This window comes from Phragmites australis, chromosome 4 (assembly GCF_958298935.1).
Source record: "Phragmites australis chromosome 4, lpPhrAust1.1, whole genome shotgun sequence".
NCBI classification, from domain to species: Eukaryota; Viridiplantae; Streptophyta; class Magnoliopsida; order Poales; family Poaceae; genus Phragmites; species Phragmites australis.
Genome location: NC_084924.1, coordinates 6,487,945 through 6,501,334, shown reverse-complemented (window position 1 = coordinate 6,501,334; position 13,390 = coordinate 6,487,945). Strand labels below are relative to the sequence as shown.

The following is a 13,390-nucleotide window of genomic DNA, read 5'->3' as shown; positions in this document are numbered from 1 at the left end:
TTTGAAATATTAAATTTTCATATAAATTGGTGGTTAAACTTTTAACTTCAAGACTGTGACAATGTCTTAAAAGACTTATACTTTGGGAGCGCATCCAAATCCCTAGCGGCTATTTGATTTAATGCCCAAGAGTGCCAAAGCTTACCATTCTAGATTTGGCCACCATTTGATTTGATGCCGAAAGGTTGGTAAAACAGCCACTTTATTTGGCCACCTAGTTCACTTTCCACCAAATTGTGGCTTTGGTTTTGGAGTGTCAAAATTTTATCTTAACTTTCATATATTTTATTTGAACAATTAAACACGCCCAAGGGTGGACCCAAGAGAGGCTCAGTGAGGGCATATGTCGGTGATATGGGATCCAAGGGTTCCCGAATTCCGAGGCTAGGACAGCACAGTGTCACATGACGCATTCTCTCGGGGACCATCTCCCCGACGGTCCGAGGAAAGCCAAGTCCGGGAGCGGGTGCTCGGGGCCAAGAACAGTTGGTCCCTGAGTACCCAAAGTTCCCCGAGGGCCCGAGGAAAGCCAAGTCCAGGAGCGAGTGCTCGGGGCCAAGAACAGTTGGTCCTCGAGTACCCAGAGTGCCCCGAGGATCCGAGGGAAGCCAGGTCCGGGAGCGGGCGCTCGGGGCCAGGAATAGTTGGTCCCCGAGTACCCAGAGTGCCCCGAGGACCCGAAGGAAGCAAGGTCCGGGAGTGGACACTCGGGACAAGAACAGTTGGTCCCCGAGCACCCGTCAAGCCCCATGCCAGTGGACCCCGTAGGGACTCCACGATGAGGTGTCGGTCGGTGGGAGGCCCGATGCTGCATTTAATGGGGAGCGTGGACGATCACATGCAGCCACTTTCCCCCCACGCCTGCCATACTGAATACGCCAGTCCCTACCGCCGCCTCGCAGGAAGGCGTGGGCACAGTTAATACGGCGGGTCCCATCGCATGTCCCCTCGCGGGGCCCATGAAGGAAGGCGGCTTGAAGATATCTTTGATGGGCACGAGGCTTATCACCCTGTCGCATCAGACCGCATCAGACATTCTCTGCCCAAATAGGCATGAGAGAGTACTCAGAGGCTGGCCGGTGGGCGCCCTCGCGCCTGCTAAAGCTGGAACGTGAAAACCAATGGAACCGTCCGAGAGATATTTTTTCAAAACTCTGTAACATCAACTGTAGACCAATGATGATCACTTTCCATTTATTGTTCACGGGAACTTGTGCCCTCGTTTTGGGCACTTCCTGAAGGCCTCCCCCCCCCGGTAGATAAAAGGGGGGAGGGAGCACCTTGTAAAAAAAATCGACAGAGCCGATAGAACAGCAGAAGCTAGAGATAGAAAAAAAGGATCCGAAGATCGATAGAGATCCAGAGAAAGGCATTCGAAGAGCATTGATAACATACTAGACACATAAGAGTAGGGTATTACGTTTTCGTGCGGTCTGAACCTGTCTAAACCCTTGGTGCATTTATTTCTACCTGCTGACGACGATCCATCCTACCTAAGTCCTACATGCATTAACCCCACGTACGAGGTAGTTCCAGGCACAGCCCCCCGACTGAATCTCGAAGAGGATCCCTCAGGATCTCTACTCGCGGTGTTCATCTACCGACAGCATATGTCCCCACTCAAAATTTTGTTACGCCCCTGCCCAATTTTTAGAATAAATTCGTCCCTAAACACGCCCCATTACATAAAAATATTGCATATCTAAAATAGGAAGCTAAGCTAAAAAGGAAGAGGGCAACCACTCACAATTTGTAGGTACCCCTCCATTTCTTTTTATACAGCATATTAGATATGAAAAAGTCATCATAGTATCATTTGATCAGTAATTTCTCTTACGATATATCATCAATTGCTATAAAATCAATATCGTAATGAAAGGTAAGTAAAATATGAATCTATTGATGCAACTTTGTACATTGAATATGGACATAATTTGACTATTTATTTGTCAAAACTTGCGAAGCAGTTTGGTTTCTGCAAATTCTAGTATGTGTAAAAAGAGACAGGAGATAATTACTCAACTATCACTCTAAAAAAATAACAATTACTATTGAAGATAACATACAAATCACACTAAATCTATACATATAAAATAAAGTGATAAATAAGATGTCACCCAAAGATCACCGGTGGAAAAAAAAAAGAATGCCCCGCCGGGAGCAGGTCACGAGTTCGATCTCCGGTTGGAGTCGAATTTCTTGGCCTGCTCAGGTTCGTTGGTGGGGCGTCCGTGGCACCGCTCCACCCACCAGCGTTCGAGTTTTAAGCGAGCGCATCAGGGGATTTTTCCCCTGTTGGGTAGCGTAGTGGGTAGTGTTGCGTGTGGTGTATAAAAAAGGTACGAAGTGAAAGAAAGAGACACGAGGGGGCCTCCGGTGAAGGCGTTGTCCACGGCCATGGCAGGTCCCAGGTGCGGTCAGGTGTTTTCTCGACGAGGAACATCTTGTTCGCTGCGTGTTGGCATGTCTCAGTCAGCGCACAGTGCACTGTCGAGCGCTGTCAACTGGTCACACGTATAGGCGCAGTGCGCCGTATTCAGAGCCCATCCTGACAGTCTGACAGAACGTGCGGCGCCGAAGATCATCAACAGCAGATGCATGCATGCTCGCAACCGGTAGTGAGGATCGTCGATCGTCGCGCCGCGCGGCGGCTGCTCACCCAACAAGCATCTGCCACGACTCACCTGGCCTTGTCTTCTCGCACCTGGACTTGGCCGTGTCTTCTCGATCGGCGATGGAACTCGAGCCTGATCGCTTCAAGATGGGCTAAGCACATATGCGCCGCGTCCATGCAGTGCCATGCCAGGATGTAAACGTCTCGTTTCGTATCGGTTATAAGCTGCACGGCAATCGAGTGGAGTGGATAGCTCACTGCACGATCGCGTCGGGTTCGGTACGACGAGTCCATCAACCCTCTCTCTCCTTTCTGTCTCGAGACCAATACAATGAACCAAGCAATACCTACGAAGAGAGACGGCGGAGTTCGTGTCCAACGCCTGCTCGTCAGAAGCGTCATTTCTGAAGCACCAACATCTGCCAAGTGTCATGAGCCCTTCTGTGCTGTCCCTCGGTGCTAGCCAGATGGCAGCATTAGTTAGTCACACTGATAAGTGATAACTCAGTATGCGTGTGACGATATATCTTTGCTATTATAGCAGACTCTGCATGAGAACCGAGGCTTCCTTTACCTAGTTAGTGGAGGTGATTGTATTCTCTATTTTTTTAATTTTATTAAGATGGAATTTTTTTAATGACAGACGACGTATATATGGACAACGAAGCGTCTGGTCTGTGATGATTTTTTTTTTAATTTTCAAGTTTTGTATCTCTGATTTTTAGTAGTCGTTGTAAGAATGTGTACGTGTATATAGTGATATGAGTATGAACACGTGTCTGCAAATTATACTGTTATTTCTTAAAAAACTTTGCACACTCGATTAATTTGGAGGGTATCAACTACCGACCAACTTTTTTGAAAAGTTTATACGATGTTTGATCAGCTAGATTCCACAACACGCATGCCCTTTGACACAATCAAGGGCACGGAAGAATATCGGCAACCTGACGCCTTTCCTGCGAACAAGGGCATAGAGCAAACACTTCCTCACACTTTATTTGACTCAAATATTTCACCAAAAAAAGTCCATGTTGACAACCGAAGTGACTCGAACGCAACCAATGGATCCATCGAGCAGTCATGAATCACTACACGCAGGGGCGGACATACAGGGGACTAGGGGGCTCCAGTCCCCTCTAGCGGTTGAAACTCCTACAAGGTTGAACAGTTCTTGATGTTTCTCTGTTCCCTTCTCGTGGGTAGGACACAAGTCTGTACTGTGCATACTACCAGTCATTTTATTATGAGAATAGTAACGAGAGGAGTAAGTGGCCTAGCAATCTTAGCATGCATCGGATCATCTGATCCATGTGCCGGAAAGGAGGTATTTTCCCGCGAAAACTATGCGATTAATTGTGCCGGTCGTCAGACAGCGAAAGGTGCCATGCAAGCATCATCATCAGGTACTGCTGTAGCAGAGCCCTCCTCTTTCCTTCCCAAAAACCATATAAACACGCCAAGCTAGGCGGCCATGAGAATACAGCGCGAAGCTCCGCTTCACAAGCAAGAACATTAAGCTAGCTGCACCCAAATCTCAAATTAATTAGCATCTTTGATCACACACGTATAGAGTTCTTGCAGCTCAGGAACTGATCAAAAAGCTTCCTTGGTGGTCGGCTGTGTTGCTGCGTGATCAAGAAAGAATTCATCAGTGGAGGGGTGTAGGCATGGAGGTGGAGGCGGTGAGCTGCGAGTGCTGCGGGCTGGAGGAGGAGTGCACCGGCGAGTACATCGGCGGGGTGAGGGCCTGCTTCGGGGGGAGGTGGCTGTGCGGGCTGTGCTCGGAGGACGTCAAGTACGAGGCCGGCAAGTGCGCGGGAGCGGGCGCCGCGCCCGACGTGGAGGAGGCCGTGCGCGCGCACATGGCCATCTGCCGCATGCTGAAGAGCGGCGGCCCCGCCGGCCGCGTCGCCGAGGGCATGCGCCAGATGCTGCGCACCGCGTCCTGGAAGAAGGCCTCCCCCTCCACGTCTTCGACGCCGTCGCCGTCGCCGTCGCCGCGGGAGCACCACCGCGCGTCGCCGGTGTCCATCGGGCTCTGATCGCGAGGGAGGCGTCGTGCTCGGTTCTTGTGAGGTGCACGCTAGCTTCGGCCTCCTCTCGCCTCACTATGCACTGGTATTAGCGTTCTTGATAGATCGCCATGGGTGTCTGCAAATTCTACGTAAGTTTTGATCCCAGTGGAGTTACTTAATTATGGTAAACGAAGTGTACATACATGTAAGGGTTAATCAAGCCTTTGAGATGATGGCTTTGATCAAGAAATCAAATAGCTTATATGCATCAGTTATTTAAAATGAGCTGGTTCTTCTTGGCTTCGATTGTTCGATTAAATTCGAGCACGCATCTCTCTTCTCCGGCGACGAGGCAATCCCCGGCGCCCGGCGCGGCAGCTTCCACTACCGGAAACAAGGCCTACGCCGAGTGCCTACGTGTATACCGAGTGCATTATATCGGGTACTCGGCAAACAGTCACCTACGCCGAGTTCCCAACGAAAACACTCGGCAAACAATTAGGCACTCGGTAAATTCATAAAAAAACACTCAGCAAATAATAGCACTCGACAAAAAAAGAAAAAAATACTCAGCGAATTCGGACACTCGGCAAACAACGCGCCACGTGTCCCTCCGTTCGACGGCTGACGGCGAGTCGCCCCTTTACCGGATGGGAATTCCACCCCATCCGGTGTAGTCATCCGGTGACTTTCTTGGTACGGCGGCGCGCGAGCATTGGACGCCGGCCGCAGCGGAGCCGGTCCGCTCCGGCGTTCTCCGTGGTGGCCACGGCGCGCGAGCACGCCCGTTCTTGGCTCGCTCAGACATTCCTAGAACTGTTCGATCAACCTTCGACGGTCTGGATGGAGAGGGACCATCCTTGCATTTTATAGAAAGTTCCCTTAAAAAATAGTTATTTATATTTACACCGCAGTCGGGTCGCCGCACCAATAATCCACAAGCCGGCACCTGGTTCCCGAATTGAGAGAAAATGAACTATTTGCTGATTGATTCTTCGATTTATTATTGAATAGATCCTGTTTCCTTTCGTACCATCTAATAGTGAGTTTTTAACCTTTTATACTATCGGCTCTGTTTAGGCACACCGTGAACCTCCGCTAGACGTTATAAAAAGGCCATTTTATCTATATTTTAGTATTCAAGTAATTTTTCTTATGACACTGCAAATTTCTGTTGCTAATATACGATAAACAAAAGTTAAAAGAAATGTTTTTTCAACGCACAGTTTAAAGTTGAAAAAAACAAATTGAATATTGAATATATACTGAATGTACAATTTGTTTAAATTTGAAGAAACAAAATGAATATATACTAAATATATTTTGAATAAATTGAATATACTGAATGTACAGTATATATATTCAATTTTAAACTTAGCGTTGATAGACGATTTCTTGTAGATTTTGTTTGCCACATACTAGCAACAAAATTTTGATCGGTAATTCGTAGTGACACAAGAAAACTTACACATATTGAAATAGGAGCAAAATGATCTTTTTACAGCGTCTAATGGAGGTCTACAGCCTGTTTGTAGTGAAAATGGTTCTATTAGATTATGATCGTAATTTTGGTGATTAATAATAGTATAGTTAATGAGACTAATATGTTTGTCAAGTATATACTTTAGTAAATCTTATGGATACAATACATGAAGAAGCCACCGCAGTCAAACTCAAGATTGATTGAATTGGATGAGTTCTGGACGAATTAACTACACTGGATTGGATGAGTTCTGGACGAATTAACTACACTGGATGGTTCGGTGTTCAGAGGTTGAACTCACCGGAGTATTTTGTCCAGAGATAAATTGAAGGCTGATGAATTCACTAGATAGTTCGGTGCTCTGTGTGTTGAACTTATCGGAGTATTTATATAGCAGAGTTATCTTGGGGCAGAAAGATTTGAAGGCACCGGATAGTCTGGTGATGAATGGTATAAAGCACAAAAGCATTTCTTGCAGAGATTATTCTAAGTGCTGAAAAATGAAGATCAACTCACAGGATAGTCCAGTGATCATAGAGATAGTTGCACCAGAGCATTTCTAGGGAAAAAGAAGAAAATGTTTATCTCACCAGATGGTCCGGTGTGAATGTAATGAACACCGCATGAATGCACCGGAGTATTTTACACAGAAAGGCTGCAAAGACTCGGATGGCTCAAGATAACTTACCGGAAGATCCGGTGATGGATTTGAAGGTACACCGAAGTGTCCGATGTTTACAGAGGCTTTGAGTGGAAGTCCAACGGCTAGTTTATGAAGATGTACTCACCGGATGATCTGGTGTTAGTACTTCTGTTCTCATTGGATCATCCAGTGTTAACAGCTTTTTTGAGCCGTTGAATTAATGGCTAGTACGTGAATTTGAGGCTATAAATGCCTCTCCACTCGATCATTTGAGGGTGTGGATGTCCAGAGAAACCCATATACACTTGAGAAGATATACAAGCCACCAAAATACTTAAAGTGATCATCCAAGGCAATTAAGCACAATAATTAGAGAGTGATTAGTGTTTATAGGCCTAGAGAGAGTGTTGCTAGGTGATAGCTTCCTAGAGAGTGGATCAAGGAGTGATCATAACTTGTATCAAGTGGTACATCGACACCTTGGAGTTTTGATGACTCGCCGGCAAGCTTGTTGACCATTCAATTTGATGTGGAGAGGTGGCAAGATACATATACAGGGACGCAGAGACTCTTGCCTTGGTGGCTCAAGCTTCGAAGTGATCACGGTGACAAGGGACCGAAAAAGAGATTTGTGGTGAGGCCTTGCATTGGTGGCTTGGCGGCTTATCCGGGTTGAGATCTTGTCTTTGTGACATGGTAGCTCATTAGCTGTGACCAGAGCATATCTTTGGTAAAGCTGCAACGTGGACTAGAGGTGTCATTCATGCTATCGATACCACAGGAAAAATCCTTGTGCCGAGTTTGCTCTCTCTACCTCATTTACATTTCCGCATTTATTTACTTACAATTTGCCTTCTTAAATAAGTTGTAAACGTTTTGATCGGTAGAGTAGACACACTAGATAAACCTAGAACATATTTAGATAGAAATTGAGATAGATTTATCTTGTGAAGTTTTCGAGCCAAATAGTTTCTAAGTGTCATAATTCATTCCCTCTTATAACGTCACCGTTCTTCACACTGTCTAACAGAGGCGATGACATAAAAGGAAGAAAACTTACTATTCGATAGCATGGAAGAAAACTGAACCTATTCAATAGCGAATCCTATAAAATGTCGCTATTTAGTGGTAAATAGTTTATTTTCACCCGAATTAACCATTGATCACATCCTAGCGGCCCTGATGGACTCTTGGACGGTTGGGTTTCTGCCCTCTGTCACCCTATTGTCGAATGCGATGTGGTTTGTTCATTTGTGGACTTTTTTCATCATATTTTTTGTACTATGCTATTATCTCTGTCGATTTGAGCAGAATCTCTTCCTCGCTCGTCTTTACCTGAGAATCTTTCCTTGAGAGGCATCCTTTTGGTTGTTCTAAAATTCATCATACAAAATGTTTATCCAATTTTTCAAAAAGCACACCTCGCAATCTCTCCTCCAAACTAATAAAAACGCCATTTTCATCGGTTGCTTTCAGTGTTTTCACTCTCAACGCACATGCAGAAAAAGACGATCCCTCGTTCTCGGAGATGTATAGTGACAGAAAAAAAAAAGAGAGGCGATCCAATCATTTCTTCTTAATATTCTTTTCCTAAATATTTTGAGAAAAAAATTGTAAACTCCGTAAGTTTATCCTCAACTCATTTCTCAACCACCATGACACCTCATCTATCTCTATTGTTTTGAAAAATGGAAAAAAATAGCTACACGACATTGCTATGAGTAGCAATTGCTTTCCTACACCTGGCTAGCTATGGGGCAGACACAGAAAGATGGCCAGATTTTCTCAACTAATACTTTTGCTGATGTCCAAGAGAATATCTGTACAGATCAGTTGATGTCTCGATGGAGAACAAGAATTTGGCTTTGTTCTAAAATAGATCTTGCTTTAGGTTTCTCTAGGTGGTGGTTTTATTAAAAAAAAAAGTCCTATTAAAAGCTATTGAAATCGGAGTAGAATTGAATGAGTGTAATGGATTACTAGGCTAAGTGCTATTAATTGTAAATGAGAACAGTCAAGAGAGAGAGGCATGTTAAAGGTGAGAGTATCTATTGCCACCTTTGTGTATATGTTGGAGGCTAAAACGATACCTCTTAAAAAAGAACCGAGATAGTAGATGGAGTATTATGACCAATTGATCGTGACTTTTGTTTAATTTGACTACAGATCACTGACCGCTGTGCTACATGAGTAAACTGAATTCCTGCTGCCGCCCATAAAAATGAGCTACTTCCTGCATTGGTAGAAGCTGCCTCCTTGCACAATGCTATGTATGATCCTTTCTCGCACAGCAAAACATGACGCGAGGGTTTTCAGTAGGGATTTGGGACACAATTTCAGTAAAGTGACTTGATATGAGGATTTCCAAAAGGATAAGCAGATTTGATGGTAATAATAATATGTGTATGCTACAAGTCTATCTGATCCTGAAGACTGAAGGCGTGCTTTTCAGTTTGGCACTTGCTAATTGTCAGCAACCTGGAGAAAGTGCATCCACGCTTTTGATGGTAGTGTTACTGGACACGAATATGGATGTTGAAATTAACATAAACACGGATGTCTAGATAACACTGGCTCTATGTTATGATCATACCTTAGACAAATTATTCATGGTCTAGTACTGCAATTGCAATGTTCTAAAAGAAGCTGGGAGTTGACTCGATAACATAAAAATATCGCTAATTTCATCTTCTGTACTAAGATACATCATGAGACCCGTAATATGATTCTCTATTCGACTATGCTTACAAGAAACAGATTGTCCGAAGAACCAATTTCCTGCTGGGGCAAGCACGCTGAGATGACCGGTCTGCATAAATGAGCATACAGGGTGAGCAAGTCACCATCCTCATGCGCGATGCATCGACTTTTTTAAAGTTGCAAGGTTACCATTCTCAATTCCGAATCACTGCTTCCTTCACAGCGAAGCATCTGCTCATCTAATCCCAGTCAGACTGATGTACAGCAAAAGCAGCACCTTGCCTCACTGATAGAGACAATGACACTCGTTTGAGAAGTGATGTGAGGTTACAGTAAAGGAATACAGACAGTGGCAGATTCAGAATTAAAATAACTAAATGTCCCATACATATGACTATGCATATTTAATCTGTCCAAATATCCTATTTATTCAAATAGTAGGTGTCACATAGACCTGATGTACATAATAAATTAAAAAATGAAAACTACTCGGTGTCGTGTGCACCCCTAACTACATGTGGGTCCGCCCCTGAATTATGCAGAAGCTTCTGAGGTGATCGACCAAATCGACGATCCAAAGATGAAGAAACCTGCTAACACGCTGACACTTGCAGACAACCTACGAGCAGGTGAATTGGATATTATTTCGCCGACATGCGATGGTCGGCGTCACGCTCCCGGAAGCAATACCTTGCTCGGCGTGGAAGATGGTGTGGAGGAGTGCTCCGCTGCGGCGCTGGAGCTGGCCGGTCTCCACTCCACCACACGCTTCGCTCGTGTGTTTGCACGGTTAGAGCGTGCGCGCACGCAGAGAGAGAGAGAGAGAGAGAGGGGCCATCCTTATGGCGTCCCGGCTCCCGCCGAGCGGCTTCACCACCGGAGCCGGCACGCGTGCTTTGTCGCGTACGCGGCCGTCGGAACCCCGTCACCGTCACGTCGTCGTGCACTGTGGAGAAGCGCCCGCGCCCGTCACGGTCGGAGCAGGGGCGCTCCTGAACAACGTGCGAGGAGTGCGTTGCGTTTGTCCGCGCCGGTCACGGTCGCATCGCAGGGGCACCAAAGGTTATTTTTATTTTATATTGTTTAAATCCAAAAATAATAAACATATGTATTTGATTCTAAATTTTGCAAAAAATATACTCATACCGTATATTAGAAGTGTCCTTTTAACAGACAATATATTTACTAAAAAGTTCTGACCTCCCCACATATCACTGTACTCATTTATTGTTTTTCCACGCAAAGAGAGGAGAGGAGAGGAGAGCGGAGGGGAGAGTAGCAAAGTCTTGTCCGAATTCTTCAATATTGGTGGTAAATATTCTAATGTTAATATTTTTTTTACAAACCAGTTATATTAGCCATTGAATCCACATAGGTTAGACATCGAATTTTTAATTTAGTGTTATTAGACCTATATTCTTTTAGATAGTTGTAACAGCTGGACATATGTTTTTTTTATAGATAGTGGTATTGTTTTTAGATATAGATTTTTAAGCATAGAGTAACCGTTCGATCAAAGTTTTTTTTAATAATTGTATTATTGTTAGATCTAGATTTTTAGAGCAACCATTAGAATTAGAGATAGTTGTAACTATTAAACCTAATTTTTAAAGAATAGTTATACTGTTATTAGATATAGGTTTTTATATCAACATAAAATAATTGTTATACCTAGTTTTTTTAGGATGGTTGTACTGTTATTATATCTAAGTTATTAGGGTACTGTAGAGTAACTGTTAGACCTAGAGTAACTGTTATTAGAGCAACGTAGAGTCCCTGCCCTCGAGATACGTGAGGCGTTCCACAGGATCTACAAGAAGGTGCAGAAGATCGCGAAGATGTTCACTTGTAGGTCCACTTCGGACGTTGCTCATCGACCCCCTTGCTTGGCCGGCTCAGACGTCTCTTATTCACCCTCCCCCTGCGACGACGATGACAACCACTGCTCTAAGTCCTCACTCCTCAGCAACATTCATGGCTTGGCCTCACCCACCCCTACGTCTGATGTACGCTGTGCACTTGGCAGCTCCTCCAGACCCTCTTACACTGGTGTCGGTGAGCACTAATGCGATAGCTCTTCAAGGCCGTCTTACACATATGTCGGTGCATCATCATCTCGCACCCCTACCAGAGAGCCAAGTACCTCTGTCAAGAATACATTATGTACTTCATAAATTTCACATTCGCAATTGGTGCTAACATATTTTACTCCGTAAACAACATGCAGAGCTCGATGACTTCGATGACATACAATCGACGATTGAGTACTTGGAGCAGGTCATTCGGGAGGGTACCACGCACTACACGGCTGACTTTGACACATTTCTCGGCTCGGGTCATGTCGGAGGATTAACTCCTGTCACAGGGATCCCGAGAGACCCCTTTTTAGAGATTCGGCCGGGGGATGATCCTGAATAAGTTCGTCGGAGGAATAAATGGGAATGAATGCAACAGCCGGTGGTGGGGGTGTTGATCTAGTGCAAGAAGAAGTAAATGCACCGGAATTTAGACAGGTTCGAGCCGCACGGGGGCGTAATACCCTACTCCTGTATGGATGCTATAACTGTCCTGAGTAAGTCCCTCAAGGATATTACTGGTTACAAGAATATGGGTCTATCTAAGAGCTTGAGGCTCCTTGTTCTTCGGCTGGGACTAAACTCAGCCTTCCTCACAGTGTTCTCTTGCGCTGTGTTCTTCGTGTCTGCTCTTGATCTTTGTTGTGCTATTCTTTGTCTCCTGCTCTCTCTATTTTTCGTCGTCGGTCCGTCGCTTCTGTGCCGCCGGCTGCTTTAAGTACTCGTCGGCCACGACATGCCCCGAACGGAAGGAGGGGGCTCGAGTTTCGAGACGTTATAAATGGAAAGGGCGTCATCATTTCTTCTGGGCGAAGTGATCGGGGGTGAAAAATGCGTCGCACGCCCGGTCACCCGTCACCATAAATGCCCTGGCAACGGGCGCCGTGGAGAGGGCCCATCGGGCAGCCGCAGAGCAACCCGGCGTGCTCTCCCTGTCTTGTTCCCCTGCCACAGCAGCGCGGCAGACGGAACGCCTTGATCCTTACGACGTTATCCCGAGACAAGCCGGATGGCACGGGACGGGACCTGTGCAATTAATAACCCCACGCCTCTCTGCCAAAACGTGGCAGGAACTGACGCTGAGCGCGGCGGGAGCAGTTGGAGGTGTCAGGCCACGCACGCTCATTAAATGCGGCCTCGGACCTCTGACTGGTTGACACCTCATAGGCAGGCCCCTCAGGGGTCTTTCTGGGTCGTCGGGGTACCGAGTGCTCGGGGGTACTGTTCACATCCCCGAGCACTCTCTCCCGAGAATGCCTATCCTTGTCCTCGGAGTGCCGGGTGCTCGGGGGTACTGTTCACCTCCCCGAGCACTTTCTCCCGAACACTCTTGCACGGACCCTCGGGGAACCGAGTGCTCGGGGCTGAGCACTCTTGTACGGATCCTCGGGGAACCGAGTGCTCGGGAGCTGCCGCACGCAGCCCCGAGCACTCTCTCCCGGAACTTAACTCTTCTGATCGTCGGGGGACTAGGGTGCTCGGGGGTGACCGTACACCTCCCCGAGCACTTTATTCCCGGTACTTGGATTCCGTGGATCATCAGGGAACTGGGGTACTCGGAGGGCCACCGACCGTGAGCCCGAGCACCTTCTCCCGGGACTTGACCTTTTCTCATCCTACAGGAGAGACCTCGCCGGATGGCGCCATGTGGCGGATGGCTGGCCTGGCCTCGGGATTCGGGGACCCCTGGTTCCTGATACACCGACAGGTCATATGCAAGATGAGATCGAGGCCTTCCAGTTAGGCGATACACCTCCCATTGGCACACATTAGACCTAGGAGGAGTACGCTAAGCTAACTCCCACCGACTGGCCTTTGCGGACAGTGGTCCCGTCGAGACCTGCTCATGTACTCAGT

At 46.4% G+C, this 13,390-nt stretch overlaps 1 protein-coding gene across 1 annotated transcript; it reads left to right on the top strand.

Moving 5' to 3' along the window:
• Positions 1–4,045: 4,045 nt before the first annotated feature.
• On the top strand, positions 4,046–4,914 carry LOC133914124 (uncharacterized). The gene has a single exon (XM_062357273.1). It carries the CDS (start codon positions 4,285–4,287, stop codon positions 4,657–4,659), a length of 375 nt encoding a protein of 124 aa, XP_062213257.1. The 5' UTR covers positions 4,046–4,284; the 3' UTR covers positions 4,660–4,914.
• The last annotated feature ends 8,476 nt before the right edge of the window (positions 4,915–13,390 follow it).

Excerpts from the sequence above, each read along its gene's own strand:
- LOC133914124 (XM_062357273.1), top strand. The coding sequence starts at position 4,285 with ATGGAGGTGGAGGCGGTGAGCTGCGAGTGCTGCGGGCTGGAGGAGGAG.